Source organism: Chinchilla lanigera, unplaced genomic scaffold (genome assembly GCF_000276665.1).
Source record: "Chinchilla lanigera isolate Chin_1 unplaced genomic scaffold, ChiLan1.0 scaffold00015, whole genome shotgun sequence".
NCBI lineage: Eukaryota > Metazoa > Chordata > Mammalia > Rodentia > Chinchillidae > Chinchilla > Chinchilla lanigera.
Window position 1 is genome coordinate 9,330,662 of NW_004955416.1, and position 19,971 is coordinate 9,350,632.

General features: G+C 40.8%; 1 protein-coding gene across 6 annotated transcripts in view; it reads left to right on the forward strand.

The window, feature by feature from the left end:
* The window catches only part of Stard9 (StAR-related lipid transfer (START) domain containing 9), a 117,817-nt gene that overhangs the window by 54,636 nt on the left and 43,210 nt on the right, over positions 1–19,971 (forward strand). For all 6 annotated transcript variants that reach the window (XM_013512434.1, XM_013512435.1, XM_005381351.2 and 3 more), the window contains 7 exons: positions 12,544–12,611; positions 13,442–13,539; positions 13,982–14,191; positions 14,373–14,470; positions 16,154–16,231; positions 16,673–16,741; positions 18,895–19,074. In XM_013512434.1, the coding sequence (XP_013367888.1) occupies positions 12,544–12,611; positions 13,442–13,539; positions 13,982–14,191; positions 14,373–14,470; positions 16,154–16,231; positions 16,673–16,741; positions 18,895–19,074 (801 nt within the window). The remainder of the gene's footprint in view (positions 1–12,543; positions 12,612–13,441; positions 13,540–13,981; positions 14,192–14,372; positions 14,471–16,153; positions 16,232–16,672; positions 16,742–18,894; positions 19,075–19,971) is intronic.

The following is a 19,971-nucleotide window of genomic DNA, read 5'->3' on the forward strand; positions in this document are numbered from 1 at the left end:
CTTCTTCTTCTCCCTTTTGACTGCATTTTTTTTTTGTGGTGGGGGGGTTGGTTTGGATTTTTGAGACAAGGTCTCCACATGTACTTTAGGCCTTGAACTCACTGTGTAGGTGAGTTCTACACAGGGAACTGAGGACCAGACAGCTGAGGACCAGGCTGGTCCTCAGTTTGCAGCAACCCTGAGTTTATAGGCTGGGACTATAGGTGTGTGTCACCATACTGGCATTACCTTTCTTTTTATTTCTTTTCCTTTCTTCCTATCTTCCATGGTTTTCCAATATGACCTAATAGTATAAAGGGACCTACTCAGAATGTATTAAATTATACCTTAAGGAAGGGTAGAGACAGTTCATAAAAACTCAGCAAAGTAGTCTCTGCTAGTCTGGGGTGGTGACATGTGTCTTTAATCCCAATACTCCCAGAGGCTGAGGCGCAAGGATAGCAAGTTTGAGATCTGCCTGGGAAACTTAGCAATTTAGTGAGATCCTTTCTGAAAATAAAAAATAAAGGGCTGGAATGTAGCTCACTGCAAAGGCCCTGAGTTCAATCCCCAGTACCACCTCAAAATAATCTCTACTTCTAAAATTGTTTTTAACATTTCAGAACACTTACTTGCATGTTTATTTAATCAGTATTAGTTTACTTAAAATGAAAATTGAGATTGAAATGAAAATGAGCATTAAAATAAAAGAGTGAAAATTTATTTCTATTATGATAGAATGAGATGACAAATTCTGTCCCCCAAAAACAACCACAGCCAGGGTGGTGGCACAGACCTATAATACCAGCATTGACAGGGCAGAGAGGCAAGAGGATTACTGCAAGTTTGAGGCCAGCCTGGGCCACATAGTGAGTTCAAGACCAGTCTGAAGTATATGGTGAGACCCTGTGTCTTAGTTACTTATCTTGAGACAAAATACCCACACCTGAAGTTAAAGAAGGAAAGGTTTATTTGTGCTCACAGTTTGTAGAGGTTTCAGTCCATAGTCAGCTGCCTGCAAGGCGGAAGGGCAACACAGAGGAGAAACTGTTCATGGTGAAGCAGGGCAGGCAGAAGGCAGCAAAACAGCGAAGCAGCAAGCCATGACACTCTGTCTCAAACAAAACAACTGAACAAAGAAACAAAACACTAAGTAGCTTCAAAGCTAGACAAGCTATTTTTGTATTTTTAAAGTAAATTTAAGGCATATAACAAATTGAGAAGCTTTTATTCAAGAAAACGATCAAATTTCAGGTTAAAACAGCCCAAATGTACAGTGTTCTTACTTTGTGCTACTCCCAACCTCATCTGTACCTGTGGCTTGGTCAGTGGAGAAGTACAGTCAGGGAAGGGAAGGCTGTGAAACCAGCAGTTTTGCTGTTATTCCTGCCACAGAGTTTTGCCTGATTTTGAGCATTGTCGGTTCAAGTAGTGATCACCAACAACTAGGAAACAAGGGGGTAAGAGACTTCACTAGCCGTAGGGTGGGTGTTTTTCAGGCAAGACACAAACTGGCAGACTATCTGGAGGTTTAACTGGGAATTCTGGAGGTGGTGTAGCCATAACAGGCTTGACAAGATCCTGACACATTTTAGGTACTAGAAGCTGTGGACATACACAGCAGAAACTAATTGGGCCCAAGCTCTCCACACGGATCTGACAGAACCTGCCCATACGTGCAGAGGAAGCCCATGAGGGCCTATGGCCAGTGGATTCTGGGTGAAACTTAAAAATGGCCTGAATTTTTAATGCATTTTCCTGCGCATACATAGATACACCAACAGACTGGAAGTCTTATTGAATCCAATTGTTTGATTCTAACTTCTGACCAATCCTTGGCTGTGTACTAAGCTCTGCAGATACAAGGCAGTCTTTAGGAAACCAGGTTTGAATCTAGAAACAAAGGAAGAACTGGACAGAGATCTCTTTGGCTACGTATGCTGGGGAGATAGACTTCACAGATTTAGTCCAAACATATCACTACCACCTTCAAGACAAAATTTCAGAATCTAGAGTTGCTAGTGCACTCTAGAATATTTAATATTTCATTGAAAACTGTCAGGCGCTAGCTAGGCATGGTGGTGCACTCCTGTAATCCCAGCGCTCAGGAGACAAGAGCTGTGACCTGTGCTTAGGGGGGAGAAAAACAGTCAGTAGAAAGTGGTTCTACATGCCTTAGATAGTGGATTTAGCTATTCTGTGTAATATAGACTCCAGTAGCTATTCTGTGTCACCCTGCAAAGTGGCACATGCCCATAATCTCAGCTACTTGAAAGGCTGAGGCAAAAGGATTGTAACATGAGATGGCCATCCTGAACAATTTAAGCAAGACCTTGTCCCAAAATTAAAAATAAAATAGGATGTCGATGCAGCTCAGAAATAGAATGTTTGCCTGGCACGCACAAGGCCCTGAGTTTAGTCCTCAGTACTGAAGGAAACAAAACAAAAAGTCAGAAGAAACTGTGTTCAAGGAATTATAGGAAGACCTGATGAGAATGATTTAACAGAGCTGGGCATGGTGGTGCACGCCTGTAATCCCAACGCTCAGGAGCCTGAGGCAGGAGGATCGTTGCAAGTTCGAGACCAGCCTGGTCTACAAAATGAGCTCAAGGCCAGTCTGAACAGCATAGTGAGACCCTGTCTCAAAAAAAAAAAAAACCAAGAATGATTTAATGAGGAATCCTAAAGCTAGAAATTATTATTATTACTATTTTTTTGAGACAGGGTCTTGCTATGTACTTCAGGTTGGCCTTGAACCACTGCGTAGCCCAGGCAGGCCTCAAACTCATGGCGGTCCTCTTGCCTCAGTGATAGAATGCTTATGTAAGCCAGGCATGGTGCATGCCTTATAAGCTTAGCACTTGGGAGGTTGAGGCAGGAGGATCACTGTAGGTTCAAGGCCAGTCTGAACTGCATAGCGAAACCCTGTCTCAAAAGACAAAAAAACAAACAAACAAAAACTTAGGGCGGTATATCATGTCATTTATTTGTGATCTTGGTGAGTAATTTGTCCTTAACATAGCTATTTGGGAATGCAATGTTTTGATAAGTTGGAGAGTTTTCCTCCCATGGGCAATGCAGTTATTAGATTAAACTGATATTTAGTCACCAGAATATCTTTTTTTTCCAAAATATTAAACAAGTTAAAAACTGTAATGTATAACAGCTCTCCACAGAACATCTGTTGTTTCCTAAAACACAGGAATTATTTCTGTAGCTAGGGAATACACAGTTTTTTTTAGACAGTAGTGTTTCTCTATGTTCTTACGAAGATATTTTTAATCAATCTTATGAAGATAGAGCAATAAAATATCAAAACCATCTAGGTTCACTATGGAATAAAGAAATCGTAATTTTTTAGAAAACAGTGGACTTTAATCATATTATAATAGACTTAGTAGAATTTGTGTTTAGATCACTTAGATTTTACTGTGAAAATTTAAGAGATGACTTTATTCTCTTCTGTTTTGACCTCCTGAGTGCTGGAATTGAGGTGTGTACTACCATGCTTGGCTCACATGTTCTTTTTCTTGTTGTTGTTATTTTTTAAGGTGAGTTCTTGCTGTGTGCTTGAAGCTGGCCTTTGGTTGAGTGGGTAACCTGGTCTGGCTTCGCACTTGTGATTCTTCTGCCTCACCTTCGCTAGTGCAGGCATGTACCACCATGTGCCGATCACATTTTCATTTTATTAAAGCTTACAGTTTAGAGATTTTTCTATAAGATATATAGCTACAGATAGCTGGGTATGGTGATGCGCACTTGTAATCCCAGCATTTGGGAGGCTAAGGCAGGAGGATCGCCGTGAGTTCCAAGCTAACCTGGGGTGTAGAAGTGAGTTCATGGCGAGCCTACACTACAGAGCAAGACCTTGTCTCACCATAAAAAGAGATGGATAGATGCCATATTGTATTTTCATGCCTTAAAGTTATGCACTGAGTTCCTGTGAAGTATATTACATCACTGAACATTTGAACTTAGGGAGAAAATGGCAGATACTGTAGTTTGCCCAACTTCTAAGTAAGAACATTAAGGTTAAAATTTGAGTCAAATTTTAATTGATTTTTATTTCGCCTACAGTTGCATCTCTCAACATCAGTACAATTTGTAAGCATAGGTAGAATTTCTATATTCATTGACAAGGCAATGAATTATTATTTTTTATTTTTAAGGCAAATAACAGTAACAAAGCCATAGGCCAACAAATAGAAAGTGGCACATGTGTGTGGTCCCAGCTGTTGGCGAGGGTAAGGCTTCCTGACATAGTGGCACAGCACTCGGGAGGCTGAGGCAGGAGAATCACTGTGAGTTTGAGGCCAGCCTGGGCTACATAAGCAAATTCAAGGCCAGCCTGAACTACACAGCGAGACCCTGACTCAGAAAACAAAAAATAAAGAAACAATAAAAGAAAGTGGAGGCCAGCCTGGGCGACTTGGTGAGATCTTGTATCAAAATAAAAACAAAGCAAAAACAAAAGCAGAAAATGCTAGGGATGTAGCTCAGTGGTAGACCACCTGCCTAGCATGCAAAAGGCCCTGAGTTCAATCCCCATCACTGGGAGGAAAAAAAAACCTATTGAAGCCAGGTGTGGTGGTGCACACTTGTGGTTCTGGTGCTTGAGAGGCTGAGGCAGGGGGATAGCTGAGAGTTGAAGGCCAACCTAGGCTGCATGGTGAGTTTGGGACTAGCCTGAACTATAGGGCGAGACTCTGTCTCAGAAAACAAAGCAACAAGAACAACAACAACAAAAATTTAATCTGTTGAATCTCAATGATTAACAAATATTCCTACATAAAAATAAACTTTGTATTCTGTGGAAAACCACTATATATGAAGTGTAGAGAAAATGATTTGCCTGTAATGTCATTATTAAAATAGTTAAGATATAAGGTGGGTCAGTTAACAAAACAACTCAATGGAAAATGTGGACAAATTATATAAATTAAGAAAATAATGGAAGAATAGCTACTAAGCCTCTCTAGTGATCAGAGAAATGTAATTAAAACAAATCTCTTTTGTTCAAATGGTTACCAGTTAAGAAAACTTGTATTCAGTTATTTGTAGAGACTGAAAGGTGTGCAGAAATGTCAATTTTTAAATAAAAATAAATTACAGGACCATTTTGAAAGGAAAATTGACATTATCAAAACTTTATATATACCATTTCTTAATCACTCAAAAATATATTACTGGTATGAAAGAAATATATATACAAGAGTTTCGGTAATACTGCAATTTTTAAAAATCAAAAATGGGGCATGGTAGTACACACCTGTGCTCGGGAGGGAGGCAGGAGGATTGTTGCAAATTTGAGGCCAGCCTGGGCTACATAGTAAGACTGTCCACCCAAGAAAAAAATTAAAAACAGCCTAAGTTTCCAAATTTAGGGGAGTAACTAAAATGTGGTTCATCCATACTTTGGATATTATATAGGAGTTACAAAAGAGTAATTTAAAAAAAACATATGCTTTCAAAGAGGCAAGTCACAATAAATCCTCACTGTGAATCCATATGTAAAAAGCTATTTGTGTACGTACATGAATGTATATGTAGAGATGCATAGAAATAGTACATGCTAAATGTTAAGCAGGTAATCAGGGATGGAAATGAGATCTAAGGAAAGAAGTACAAATTGAGGACTTTTATTCTTGTTTTCTCTGTATTCAAATATTGTTCATAGGGCTGACTATGTAAGTTTGTAGTAAAGGACTGGCCTAGCATGCATGAGGTCCTGGGTTCAATGCCAGCACCACAAAAAATAAATAAATAAATATCATTTTCAGTAAGTGTGTCAACATACAATTTTAAATAATAGTTTCTAAGCTACCAGTGATTTTTAATTCAAAATTAATCAAATGTTAGCAAATAATGAGATATTCATGAACCTAATTCCTACATATGACAGATGTTACATTTGTCATATTTATTTAAAGATCTTTTGAAAAGTCGTATTTTTTTCCTTTTTGGTGGTGCTGGGGATCAAACCTAGGATCTCACACATACTGGGCAAGTGTTCTACTGAGCTATACCACAGCCCTAGCCGTAAAATCTTATAAAGTGAAAGCCCAGCCCTCCTTTTCTCCTCTACAGGGATAATCACTTTTATTGTACATTTCATTCACATACTTGTTTTTGGTTTTTTTTTTGTTGTTTGTTTTTTTTTGTCTTTTTGAGACAGAGTTTCACTCTGCAGTTCAGGCTGGTTTTGAACTCGCTTGGTAGCCCAGGCTGGCCTCAAACTCACAGCGATCTTCCTGCCTTAGCTCCCTAAGTGCTGGGATTACAGGCATGCACCACCATGCCTAGCTACCACATACTTGTTTTTTCACTTTTATCAAATATTTATGTTTCAAAAAAACAGTATGTGGTATTTTGTGGTTTTAAAATATAAATAAGGGGGCTGGGGATTTAGCTCAGCTGCAGAGCGCCTGCCTGGCAAGTGCAAGGTCATGAGTTCAGTTCCTGGTACCAAAAATATATATATATATATATATATATATTATACACACACACACACACACAGACAGTGTTGTGCCGTCTGTATTATTCTGCACTTTACACTAGATTTTGAATATTTATCTGTATTGTTGCATGAATAGCTAAGTTTCTTTTACATTTACTCCATTGTAAGAATAAACCAATTTTTTATCCATGTCAAAAGCACGATTATATGTGCTCCCAACAATAGAACCCCAAAATACATGAAGAATTGAAAGGAGAAATAAACAGTTCAACAACAGTAGTTGGGGATTTCACTTTTCACTTTTAGTAATTGGTAGATCAACCAGACAAAAATTAGCAAGTAATAGAAAATTTAAACATTATCAGCCAGCATGACCTGACATTTACAGAAGACTTCACTTAACATGTGCAAAATACATGTTACTTTTAAGTGTACATAAAAATTCTGCACAATAAACTATATACTGAGTAAAGCTAAAGTAATCAAGGTAATGTTGTATTAATGTTAAGATAGAAATACAGGCCCAGGCCTGGTGGCATATACCTGTAATCCCACTATGCAAGAGGCTGAGGCAGGAGAATCACTGTAAGTTTGAGGCCAGCCTTGGGGTACATAGTGAGTTCAAGACCAGCCTGAATTACATAGTGAGACCCTGTCTCAAAAAACAGAATGAAATAAAACAAAAATGGGTTAGTGAAACTGAAAAGTCTAAAATAGAGACCCACATGTATATAGGTAACTGTGGTTTTTTTTCTTGTTTGTTTGTTTGCTTGCTTGTTTTTTGAGCAAGGTTTTCACTGTGCACCGGTTGTTCATGCTGGCCTTAACCTCACTATGTGTAGCCTAGCCTGGCCTCAAACACGTGCCAATCCTCCTGCCTGTCTTCCAAATACTGGGATCACATGCCCAGCTGATAACTGATTTTAAACAGAATTGCAAAGGCCATTTAATAGATAAAATATAATTTTTTCAACAAATGATAGTGTAACAATTGGGATATCCACATGGGAAAAAAAACACACACACAAAAAAACAAACAAAAACAACTTTGAGCCATGCCTTGCCCTGTATCTGAGTGTTCACTCAGAGTGGTTTATAGAAGCAGGGTATAAACTCAAAATTTGAACCTTGCACTAGATAAGAATAGGCAAATATTTTTATATGTGGCTCTAAAAGTATAAACAGAGCAAAGGAACAAATTGAAATTTGGAATTGGCCAAAATTTAAAACTCATCTTTGAAAGACAATGTTTTGTTTGTTTGTTGTTTGAAGGATAGTGTTAAGAGAATAAAAAGAAAACCCACATATAGAGAGAATTTAATTACAGAACAATCATTTGGTAAGGAATTGTGTCCAAGAATTGGGAATGGTGGCACATGTCTGTAATCCCAGCACTCAGGAGGCTGAGGTAGGAGGGTTGATGACTACAGTGCAAGGCCTGCCTGAACTACATAGTGAGACCGTGTCTCAAAAAAAAAAAAGAACGAAAATGGAATTGTGTCCAGAATATTTAAAGAACTCTAACTGAGCAACAAGACATTTCAAAACAATGAAATGTAGAAACCAGCCTACAAGTTTATTCCTGACCAGGGGGGCAAACAGATTAAAGACAAAACATAGATAATTTTTTAACATTATATACATCTATATTTTAAGATTATCTATAGTTAAGATACATTTAGGTTATCCTCATGTTACTAAAATAAAAATTGAAGAAAGAATTCACAGCATATTTACCTTTTAATAAATTGACTATTTGTTGGTTAGCTTTTAAAAATCGCATGTCTGTATTGATTAGTAAAAATTACGTATACCTTTCCTTTCACTACTACCAGAGCTCTTCCTCAAGTCCAAAGGAACAACATAGATAATTTTGAAAGCACTGGAGTCTTGCTTTTTGAGGGAAAATCACAGGTCTTTCAGATGCTCACAGGAGTAGCTTTCTCCTTTTGAATGAGCTTGTTCTCCAGGCAGTTCAGATGGGATTGACTTTACTCTAGAAAGATGAGCCTGTTTCTTCCACCCTTACTGCAGGGGGTGTGGCAGGAATCACTGAGAAGGGTCCTTTCATTTTGGCTTTCATTGGTCAGTGGGTATCCCTTCTCCAAATTTTTACAGGTACCTGGTCTCCAGGGCAAATAGCAGGTGGTCCTCCTGGGCCATGAGCTGGTAGGACTGTGTTCCCATACATTTGGATAGCCTGTAATACCTTGCCCAGATTAATGAGATACAGTAAAAGTCTGTGGTCTCTGCATCTATTATCATATCAGAGAATAGAAATGTCCTTCCATCTGACATCTCAAATGGGCTCAAACTTAGCTCAGTTTGGAGTGTGTTACAAATTCAAAAGCACTGTTGGCAGCAATCTGAGTCAAGACTCAGATGTCACTTGGCAAAGTTTTGCCAGAGCTGAGTTTAGGATCTGGTTGGCTTTCTCTACCTTTCCAGAATATTGAGGCCCACTTCCCATGTAGGATTTTTATGGCTTGTCACTATGTCCCTTGAAGAAGGACCAGAAGAACCAGTTCCTCAGGAACTGGGAATAAAGCCAGGGCCTTGAGGAACTGTAGTGCTGTCCTTCCTGCTTCCATCAGCCTTTTGATTTCCCTAGAAGACTTCAGACATGTCTCTGGTGCCCTTTACCTTGCATGACTGTGATCATGGGCTGCTGCTAGGAGTTACAGAAGTTCCTGTCTGTGCTTTATAGACAATTGACAAGACTACTTTGAGCCACACCTCAGGGTTTTGGAGGGGCAGGTGTCTGATGTCCTCCCTGCTTGCATAGGTCTGGGAGATCGTGTGTTCACAAGAGTGGCTGACTTCTGGGCCTGTAGGCATCAAAGATGCAGGGTTAATAGTAATTAAGTTTTTATAATAACCTTAGGCATGTCTAAGAGTATGGTCTAATACTTGGTAAGCCATTTCCTTGTTAAACATAAGTAACCATTTGTCTCCAGAATAGCTCTGACCTGGTGGGGAATCAGAATGTCTAGTTTCTGTCCCAAAGTTAACTTTGCAGCTTCTTCTATTAGTACAGCTGCAAAGAATCTCTGATTGGGATTTCATTTACCCCAACTAGGGCTGTAGATCCAGAGGAGGGTTTTCTAGAGAAAAGTCAAAACAGAATGAAGTAATTGAATTGGCTTACCCATGACATCTAAGATTAACCAGGGTTCCTTGGAGGCGATGGTGATGTTCATGGACAGAGGTATTTCAAGTTACCCTGGGTCTCTTCAGTTATCAGAGCAGGAAATGAAGGTTCTGGCTGGCCTCGCCCCTCTCTGGGATCAGGGATAGTCAGCCCCCAAGTGCCATGAGTCAGGTACATTAGCTCCCTCACATTGCAGAGCTTGATGCAATCTGGTACCCAGTGTCTGGTTCTCTTATACTTGAAACAGGAACTCTTTCCTCACTTGTCCCTGGGTTTTTCCCTAGATGACTTGGGTGGGTTTAAAGCATTGAAAATTGTGACAGCTATCATCTTAGCTTTTCTCTTTTGTCCCTTCTCTGGGTCCTGATTGTTGAACACAGAAAAAGTCATGTCCAACAGTTGGGCCATAGGTGCCTGTGGCCCTATCTCAAGTTTTTGTAATTTACACCGAATGTCTGGGGCTGGTTCACATATGAAATGATGTCCTGCTAGTGCTTCTCCCTCCCTGGAAGATGGATCTATATTAGTATATTTACAAAAGACTCAACATACCTCTTTTCTCCCTGGAAAGAGCAGCTAGCAAGTCAGAGTCATTCTGCCCCCCACATTAGTATTATACGCCCAGTTTGGTTCTGTTGAATGGGGGAATAACCTTTTCAGGGTGGTTTCTTTCCCTTTTTAAAGCATATTGTTCATTTGTATAGTTCATTTGGGAGCAATCTGAGTCAGGACTCAGATGTCACTTGGCAAAGTTTTGCCAGAGCTCAGTTTAGAAAATGATAAAATGATGTTCTACCTGCTTGCATAGGTCTGGGAGATCACATGTTCACAAGAGTGGCTGACTTAGCCACTCATACACTTAACTGAAAAAGGGCCCTGATTCATTGGCCTGGGGACTATAAGGAGGAGGTAGAAGAGACCTCCCAGCATCATCACACAGATCAGGGAGACTCACATCCCCCTCAGAGACAAAAGGGGCCTCAGGATGGGGTCATCCAGAATATCTTTCTCCTCGGCTCACTAAAGACCATAGTTCCTGAGCATTTCCTTTGACAGAGTCACAAAAGGATGACAGACATTTCATTCCCTTATCTGTTCTAAGCAGAAATGCCGTAACTGGAGAATAGTCTCATTGGTTAAAGTACCATTTCTTACCCATCTGGCACCACCTCCCAGTTTGTAGTGAACCAAAACCATATTGCAATAGTGGATAAGCTGTTCCTGTTTTAGATCGTCAAGACCAAACCTCTCCACTCATTAAGAATGCAACCTAAAAAAACCAAAAAAACCCAAAAAAAAACCCAAAGGTATAAGTGGAAGGAAATTTTGGGGCTGGGGATTTAGCTCAGCGGCACAGCGCCTGCCTGGCAAGCACAAGGTTGTGAGTTCGTTTCCCGATACTGGAAAAAAAAAAAAAAAAAAAAGCAAATGAACAAAAAAAGAATGCAACCTAGGGCTGAAGTCAGTGAGACCTGCATGGTGGCAGAGTCCAAAAGGTTTCCCGTTGGCTCATCTTGGAGCCTATAGAGAGAAGGAGACAAGGTCTTGACTCCTTAAAATGCCATCCCATGTGGAAGAGGGAGACAGAAGGAGTCTGCAAAACATCCCTTGTGAAACCCTAACACAGACTAGACAGGTGTTTCTGTCCGAGTGACACTGGCATCATTAAGTGCAGAAGAAAGTCCCCCGCTGGCTTTTGTCTCCATATGTGGACCCATTAACTCATTAGGAGAAGGCGCTGAAGCCACTTGCTGGCATTACCTAGTCCTTTAGCTCCTGTGAAGAAAGAGCGGAACTTGCCCAAGCAAAGTTCCCTTAGCCACATAGTTGAACCTTTGATGGTCCAACTTGCATTTTGAGTACCCCAGCTGGTGTTTCTAGTCCCTTGACTCTACTTAACCAGTTGGGAAAGTTGTCTCATATTTATTCCAGTAGTAAAAAAACTAAGAATGGGGATGGCTCTACTTTTGTACACTCACATCTTTGATTAAATTCTAAACACTGTCTCTCTCTTTTCTTTTTCTTTTTTTTTTTTTTTTTTTTTTTTTTGCTTAGGTTGTCAGGCATAGGGTTTTAAATTACCTGCACTTAAATAAGGAAGAAAGCTATAGCCCCTAGTGGTATGTAAAATAGGGAGGAAGCAGGTCAGCTAAAGCCGATTTGAACAGGCCTACCTGGCCATTTCCCTGCCCTGGCAAAAGCCTAGAGCCCTTCCTTTGGTTTGTTTATGTAGATTTCTTGAGACAGGGTCTTGCTATGTAGTTCAGGCTGGTGTTAAACTCAGCAGCTAGCCCACGCTCACCTCAAATTCATGGCAATCCTCCTGCCTCAGCCTTCCAAGTATTGGGATTACAAGCATTTGCCACTGTGCCTGGTTAGATGTTTTGTTATCATCAACAAAACTAGAATTGATGGCGGAGATATACACCATTAAAAGTTTATAAAACAGCAATTTATAAACACCCACATTAAACTACACAGGGTAAAAGAAAAAGTAGTTTTGCTGTGGGGGGCTGGATGCCCTTGAATAGGACATACGGAGTTCTTGGACTTGTAAGTTTATATGCTGTGACCCAGGTTGGCTAAAGAATCCTCAGTGCTACCCAATGTACTGTGGCTCTCTGCTGATGAGAAAGCCCTTTGAGGGACTTTGCCTGGTATATTGTACTAAAATTCTTGGTATGCTTGAAATGGGCACTGTAAGACTTCATGGAGATTTGCCCTGCTTTCTTCCTATTAGCCCTGCTAGTGATTTTGATAAAGTAATGGTCCAGGGCTTACTGATTAGGTGGTCTGTCAGATACTGAGATCTCATCTGGTTCAGAGCAATCGGAATACAGATTTCTTGAGTGAGTTGGATAAAAACCCGAAATATCACCTTAGTTAGCAGAGAATCTAAGGGAACAATGCAGAATATTCCAAATGACTACGTTAAATATTTTTTTTCCTTTAGGCGATTGTGGAGAACAACCTTCCCTCCGAGATTGCTAGCAAGATCAATCTTGTGGACCTAGCAGGCAGGTAATTAAGATTTCAAAGCCAAAGCGAATTATTCCCTTGACAGTGATCTTGTTTCTGCCTATTTTACACAGAATAAGCTTGATCCAGTCTTTTTTTTTCTTTCTTTTTTTTTAAACATTTTTGCTTTCCTGAGAAAACTACAAAAGAAATTCTGCCAGGCCAGAGGTGCACCCCTGTAATCCCAGCACTTGAAAGCTGAGGCAGGGGAATTCTAAGATCAAGGCCAGACTAGGTTATAGAGTAAATTCAAGGCTGGCATGGATTATATAGCTAGATCCTGTCTCATGAAAACAAGCAAAAACAAATTCTTTGAGTGCTGGGCTAAGAGTATGTGGGCAACCCACTTGGGTCCCCTTCTGTCTCTCTCTCTCAGACAGGAGCTTTCCCTCAGTAAATACATTCTGCTCTTTAAAAAAATAGAGTTAGTGTGTCAGTGGCTGGAAGAGCCTCTCTGTCAGATTTTCTTAGTCTTAGCTGCCCATTAAAGTTTCTTGGAGACCTTTTAAAGATCGTAGTCTGTGGACCTTAGATAAATCAGATTTTAGTGTGGGTGAGAGGAATGTGGGCACTGGTATTTGTTTTTTCAGACAGAGTCTCCCTATGCAGTTCAGGCTGGTCTTGAACTTGCTATGTATCCCAGGCTGGCCTCAAACTCCTGCCTCAGCCTTGTGAGTGCTGGGATTACAGATGTACACCACCATGCCTGGTGTAGAGCTGAATTTTAAAATGAATTTATTATGTGGGTCTTTTACAGCATCGATACAGTGTAGTTCATATCTTTTAAACAACATTACAAAGGTAATGCTTGTTTGTACTGATTTGTGTTTTAGCGAAAGAGCAGACCCTAGTTACTGTAAGGACCGGATTACTGAAGGAGCCAATATCAACAAGTCCCTTGTGACCCTGGGAATTGTCATCTCCACTTTAGGTATTTGCTTATTGACAGAATGATTAAGGTGGGAGGGAGACCTTGGAAAATAATTTGCATTATTTTCATTTTGTCAGAATGGGATAGATACAAGCTTCTTTCTTGACAAGGCTACCATTTGGGTTGAGGCATGAGAAATTGATATTTATCTGTGATTGACTGATAGAGTATAGTGTGCCCTGCATTCTAGCACTGTCATGTCAAGGAGGGGAAAGCTTAAGAAATGATGTCACTCAATCCAAATCATGCAAAGTCTGGTCCAGTGCTTACATTTGAAGCATCCTGTCACATGCGAAATGGGATAAGATGTGTAACCCTTAAGTCTGTGTCCTGCAGCCATTGTTCTGTCTGGATGCATTTGCTTTCTCCCCCTTTTTTTGGTTTGTTTTGAATGCATTTGTTTCATAATTCCTTCTTTCTTCCATGCTTATTATTTATTAAGCCCAGAACTCCCAGGCCTTCAGTAGTTGCCAGGGCCTCAGCAGCCCAGCCAGCAGCAGTTGTGGTGACAATGAGACTCCTGGTGCTCCTGGGACCAGCAGTGGCAGAGGACCCTCCCGGAGGCAGGCTTACATCCCATACCGGGACTCTGTGCTGACCTGGCTGCTGAAGGACAGCCTTGGAGGCAACTCAAAGACCATCATGGTTGCCAGTAAGTGGGCTCCTGGCTCTACTTCGGTGTTGGACCAGTATTCCACCTCAGAAAAGGGCCTGACCACACATGGTCCTCCTTTCTTCAAGGGGCTCGCAGGCAGTGTGGGCAGTAGCAGCAAGGCAATTGGTACAGGGTAGGGCTAGAAGGGCCTGATGTACTTTTCTAACTTCTACCTTAGCTGTATCTCCTGCACATACCAGCTACAGTGAGACCATGAGCACACTGAGATACGCATCCAATGCCAAGAACATCATCAACAAGCCCCGGGTCAATGAGGTGAGACCATTGGAAGATCTGGTCTGGTATACTTCACACAGTGCTCTTGTTTTTTTCCTCTGAATTTTATTTGTCTTTGTACTTGCCCCAACTTGCCAGACTTATTTTCCAATTGATGAGGGATTGAAAATCTTTCTTACAGTGCTATGTTATATCCTTTGCTGATATTCCTGCTGACTATAGTTAATAACTTACTATGAATAATTTATTATAAGTTTTTTGGGGGGGTGGTACTGGGAATCGAACTCAGGACCTTGTGCTTGCCAGGCAGGCACTTATGCTGCTGAGCTATGTGCCCCGGCATAAGTATTTCTTTAAGGTCATTCCTCTTAAGATCCTCAGTATACCAGTGTCACACTAAGCAAGGTTCTTTAGAAGTTTTTGGGTTTACAGCTTTTATTTTCAATTGATGTTATTTATGCCTTTTAGTTTTCATTTTTCCTATACAACTTGCAATGGCTTCTCTTTTAAATTTAGAAGAGAAGGAATATAAGAAATTCTTTCTTTTTGAATGAAACAAGCAAAAACAGTGGCTAAGTTTGAGAAAGTAAAAGTGAAGAGTGAGGGAGAAACTGGCTCTGTAGAGCAAGTGTGGGCCAAATAAAAGGAGAAAAGGCAATAAAAGGACAGCCTGGAGAAAGCAGGGTGGCCTGTGGTAAAGAAAATCATGATAGCCTTTTTTTTTCTTTTTAAACTGGAGGTTTTTGTTGTTGTTGTTGTTTTTTGTCTTTTTGAGACAGGGTCTCACTATGCAGTTAAGGCTGGCCTTGAGCTTACTTTGTAGCCCAGGCTGGTCTCAAATTGGCAACGATCCTCCTTCCTCAGCCTCTCGAGTGCTGGGGTTACAGGCATGTGCCACGACACCCGCGGTTTTTTTTGTTGTTGTTGTTTTTAAATACTATTCTCTCTTTTTTTTTTTTTTTTTGGTACCGGAAATTAAACTCATGACCTCACGCTTGCCAGGCAGGTGCTGTGCCACTGAGCTATATCCCTGGCCTTGCTGGTATTGACAGCTGAGTAATAATGAGAATATTCTAAATGTTCTTTATCTCCTTTGCAAGTTCCAACAGGTGGCCACACATATATAGCTCCTGTAGGAATTGTTTTAAAGGGCACTGTAATGCTGGGTGTAGTGGTGTATGTTTGTAATCCCAGTACTTGGGAGGCTGAGGCAGGAAGATTACCACAAATTTGAGGTCAGCCTGGGCTACCTAGTGAGTTCAGGACCACCTTGAACTATATTAGGAAGATCCTATCTCAGTTTCCCTCCCCACCACAGAAAAAGCAGCAATGTAATTAGGTAAATTTAGTCCCAATGCAGTAAGACTAGTACCAATTAATGTATATATCCCCTGGCATTAATGCCAGCTTCCTGACCTCTTGCTCGAGAGTGATGATTCTCAAACCTCAGTGTGTATGCAAGAATCACCTGGGGACTTCATTAAAATTCCAGCCCTCTGGATCTGTTGATCTCATAGATCTGGAGTGGGGCCAGAATTTGCATTTCTACAGATTTTCAGATGAAGTTGATGCTCCTGGTCCTGAGATGGTACTTTGAGAACAAGTGCTGTAGAAGTTATTCTGAGGGAGTAATCCACCTCTTCCAAGCTGATTGCATGTAGCATTTTTCAGCTGGCTGTGACTTGACATCAATCCTCAGTGACTGAGTTCTCTGTGTTTCAGGATGCAAATGTGAAGCTCATCAGAGAACTCAGAGAAGAGATCAGGAGGCTGAAAGCCATGCTGCTGAGCTTCGAGCTGGTATATGGGCAACCAGAACTTTTCCATATTTAAATGAAGTTTTCCTCCTGACTTCTGGAGCATCTGGTCCTGCTGCACTCTCTGTTTCCAGTTGACGCTGGTGGAGCTAAGACAGGAGGGGAATTACTCTGCTATTTCTAGGTCACCTCGGGTGGGGTTGGGCATCCTCTCATGGTCTCATCTCTTGTCCAGAGGCCACTTATCTGAAAGGCCCTTGCTCTGTGTGGGCAGCATGGGCAGGAAGGTGCTAGAGGAAAATTGCTTGAATTCTGGTGTGTACTAGTATGAGCCTAAATACAGTATTTAGGCTCCTGATGTATTTTTGACTTTAAACATAAAGTCTCTTTGTCTTTTATTCTCCTTCACAAATGTAAGGGTGAGACTTCCCTCCAGTTCACTCCAGGAAGACATCACAGCACATCTCTCTTTCTGTTTCTTTAGAAAAACTTTAATTCCTTGAACGATGAGGATGAAAATCTGAAGGAGCTTGTTCTCCAAGATGAATTGAAGGTAGGTATGTTGGGTGGGCTAGTTGTACTTTATTTTACCTTGGAAATAGGTTTGGTCTCCCTGTAGTCATTCTTCCTGGGCTAGGGCTGCTCCTTAGTAGGAAAGACAGGTCTATCTAGTTTAAAAATTGGCTATCTTTTCCTCCACTGAGGCTTGAGGAGGGGATGTGTTTGCTTTAGGAGCTGGTAAATCGCTTTGATTTTCTGTTTTATTCTCAGGTTCATGATAACTCCCTTTGGATAGTGCCAATGGCCTAGAAAAAAATTATTTTCCAGTTAGTCAATCAGCTAACATGTGTTCATTGATTGAGTACCAGATATGTACTTAGTGTGATTCTGCAAGAGATGCAAAGGAGCCTTTGTTCTCACATGCCTTACAGTTAGGTGGGATACACTCAAGAGAGGGGTGTGTTTTGTGAAGTGTATGATTTAGAGGGCACAAGTTTCAGGAAGGAAGAAGTCATTGTAGCTTGGGGTTTTCAGAACTGATACCGTATAGTAGAGTGGGTTGACCTCAAACTAGTCAGAGTATTCACTCTGAAGGGTTGATACCATTGTTAGATAGAAGGAGCAAGGCATTTTGAGTGAGGGAGAGAGAAGACATGGAAAGCCATAGAACTAGGAGAGGCCATGTGGAGGTATGGGCTTGGAGAGGATGAGGCTGGCTAGGCAGGCGTTCATTGTGGAGGGAAGATGAGGCCGCCTTGAGTCAGGCCAGTGGCACACATTGGAAGGGGATGCATTGAGGAAATAATAGGGCAATTGTGTGTAGCATGGATTGAAAGAGTGAAGACCGGAAGACAAAGACCCACCAGGAAAGAGACTGCTGTTGGGACCCAGGGAGGGTGAGGACAGACCATTTTGGAAAAGTAGAATAAATGGTGATTCTCAGAGACATTTAGAAGGGAAGAATGGCACGTATTACTTTAGTGACCAGTTAGATTTAAACCCTGCAGTGGAATGTTCCAGTTTTCAGTATTTTGTTGTATCCTCCTTACAGGTTATTAAAATACCCTGGCCATGGCAGCATTTTGTTACCATCACTAAACTTTAGCACTGTGTCTTAACACATCAGAAGTTTTTCAGAAATTCTTGGTTTAGCTATATGTTCTGATTTTTGTTTCATAAAATACTATCTTTCTATAACAGAGATATAAAAAGGCAGAAACCAGCCCTTTCCAGGTACCCTGTAGTTTTAATGATTTTCAGAGTTCAATTCAGTAAAGATTTAAATACTGTTTCTAGAATGTATGACATGCTTGAACCTAAACTTGGCATAGTTTTTTTCCTGAAGTATTTCCCTTATGAGAGAACTGCTCTCCTGAATCTAGTTTCTTTTTTTGAGCTTCTCAGTTCCTCCATTCTCACAATAAGCTTCCTAGGGCTGGGACTATAACTTGGTGGCACAGTGCCTTGCTTGGAAAGCACAAGGTCCTGAGTTTGATTACTGGTACCAAAAAAAAAGTTTCCTGACTAATCATCAGGTCCTCAAAAAGAAGAAAATGTACCTTATGTTCAACATTGTTTATGTCCCTCAGGTGCTCTTAGCTTTAAAGGCTTCTAAAGCCTCGGTATATTTATTTTTAACACTTTCCTAGTACATAGTAAACATTGAATATTTTATTATTACATGGCTGTCCAGACAAGTTTCATATAGTCTTAATTTTGATGGGAGGATTTTTCTCGGTGCCTTGTGCATCTTTGAGCTGTCTGTGAACTTGTAACTCAAGGAACTACATGTTGGGAACAGAGTGTTAGATCATACAGGGAATCCCAAATATGGATCACATAGAAGTAAAATGGGGAAAGCGAAAGTATAAACATAGATGTCTAAGTAACAAGCCAATTAATTTTTAAAAATAAAGAATAACATTTAATTTTTTTCTAGTTAGAAAAGAATGTGCTTATTGCAGAAAACTTTAAAAATAACATTTATCAAGGAAGCTTCTATTTATAAAAGTGAACATTTGCTTATTGAAGAAAACTTGAAAAACAGTTGGCAGTTGCAAGAGGTGTGAAGGGTGCTATGAGACTTTGCATGGTTACAGTGAGGATCATGAGAACGTGATACTCAGGGAACACAGGGCATGGTGACCTCTGAGCTCTCTCTGCTCCACCCACCAAGTGTCTAGATCCTCTCCTGTGCCTCTGCAGATGAACAAGCTGACCAAAGACTGGACCCAGAAGTGGCATGACTGGCAGGCCCTCGTGGAACATTACCGTGTGGATATCAGCAGGAGGAGGGCTGGGGTGGTCATTGACTCCAGCCTGCCGCATCTGATGGCCTTGGAGGACGATGTGCTCAGTACGGGTGTTGCGTTGTATCACCTCAAGGTGAGGTGGAGGTGCTTCTCCTTCCTAAGCCACATTTGTATGACCTGAGACAGATCCATAGAGCTTCCTTGAGGTTCCCAGCTTGCCAACTGTGATCTCTTTTGATTTTGTATAAATGGAACAGAAGACTGGAAATCAGAACAATCATTTGTTTTTCAGCTACTGCTGTTGATTTTTACTACTTTTCTTCTGTTCTCTGTGCCATAATTTCCTCATTTTAAACTAAGAATAATCCTTTTTATATTTCTTTTCTGGCTACTGAAGCACAGAGGTACAGGCTTACCGAAATCCTAATGTCAAAAGTATTGTCAATATAAACCAGGTGCAATGACATGTGCCTATAGTGCCAGCTTAAATGGGAGGCAGAGACAGGAGTATCACTTGAACCTAGAAGTTCAAGGCCAGCCTGGATAACATATGTCCCTGTTGTAGGGGAAAAAAAAAACCAAAACTCTTTAAGTGTTCCTAAACCCTACAAATACAGGTTGTTCAAAGATGGGGCAATTCAGAAGACTTAAAAGTTTTCTTCAATCCCCAAATCAATAAAATATGCCTCTCCCAATTCTCCATCTGGAAAAGAAAAGGGGAGAGAGAATGTAGACAAACTTGAAGCTTGAGCTTAAAGCATGAGGGAGGGTCCAAAGAGCTGGGGCAGGGCTGGCAAGGACGGTGACATGCACCCTTCTAGAAGAAATGTCACGAGGTTAAGCCCCTCCAAACAAGACCAGCTCACTTGGCTTTTGTCACTTAGAGGCATTTTGTTGTTGTTGTTGTGGTTGCTTTATTTGTTTTGTTTTTGTTTGAGACAGGGTCTCACTATGTAGTTGAGGCTGGCCTTGAACTCACTGGAATGCCCAGTCTGGTCTCAAACTCACAGTGACCCTCCTGTTTCAGTTT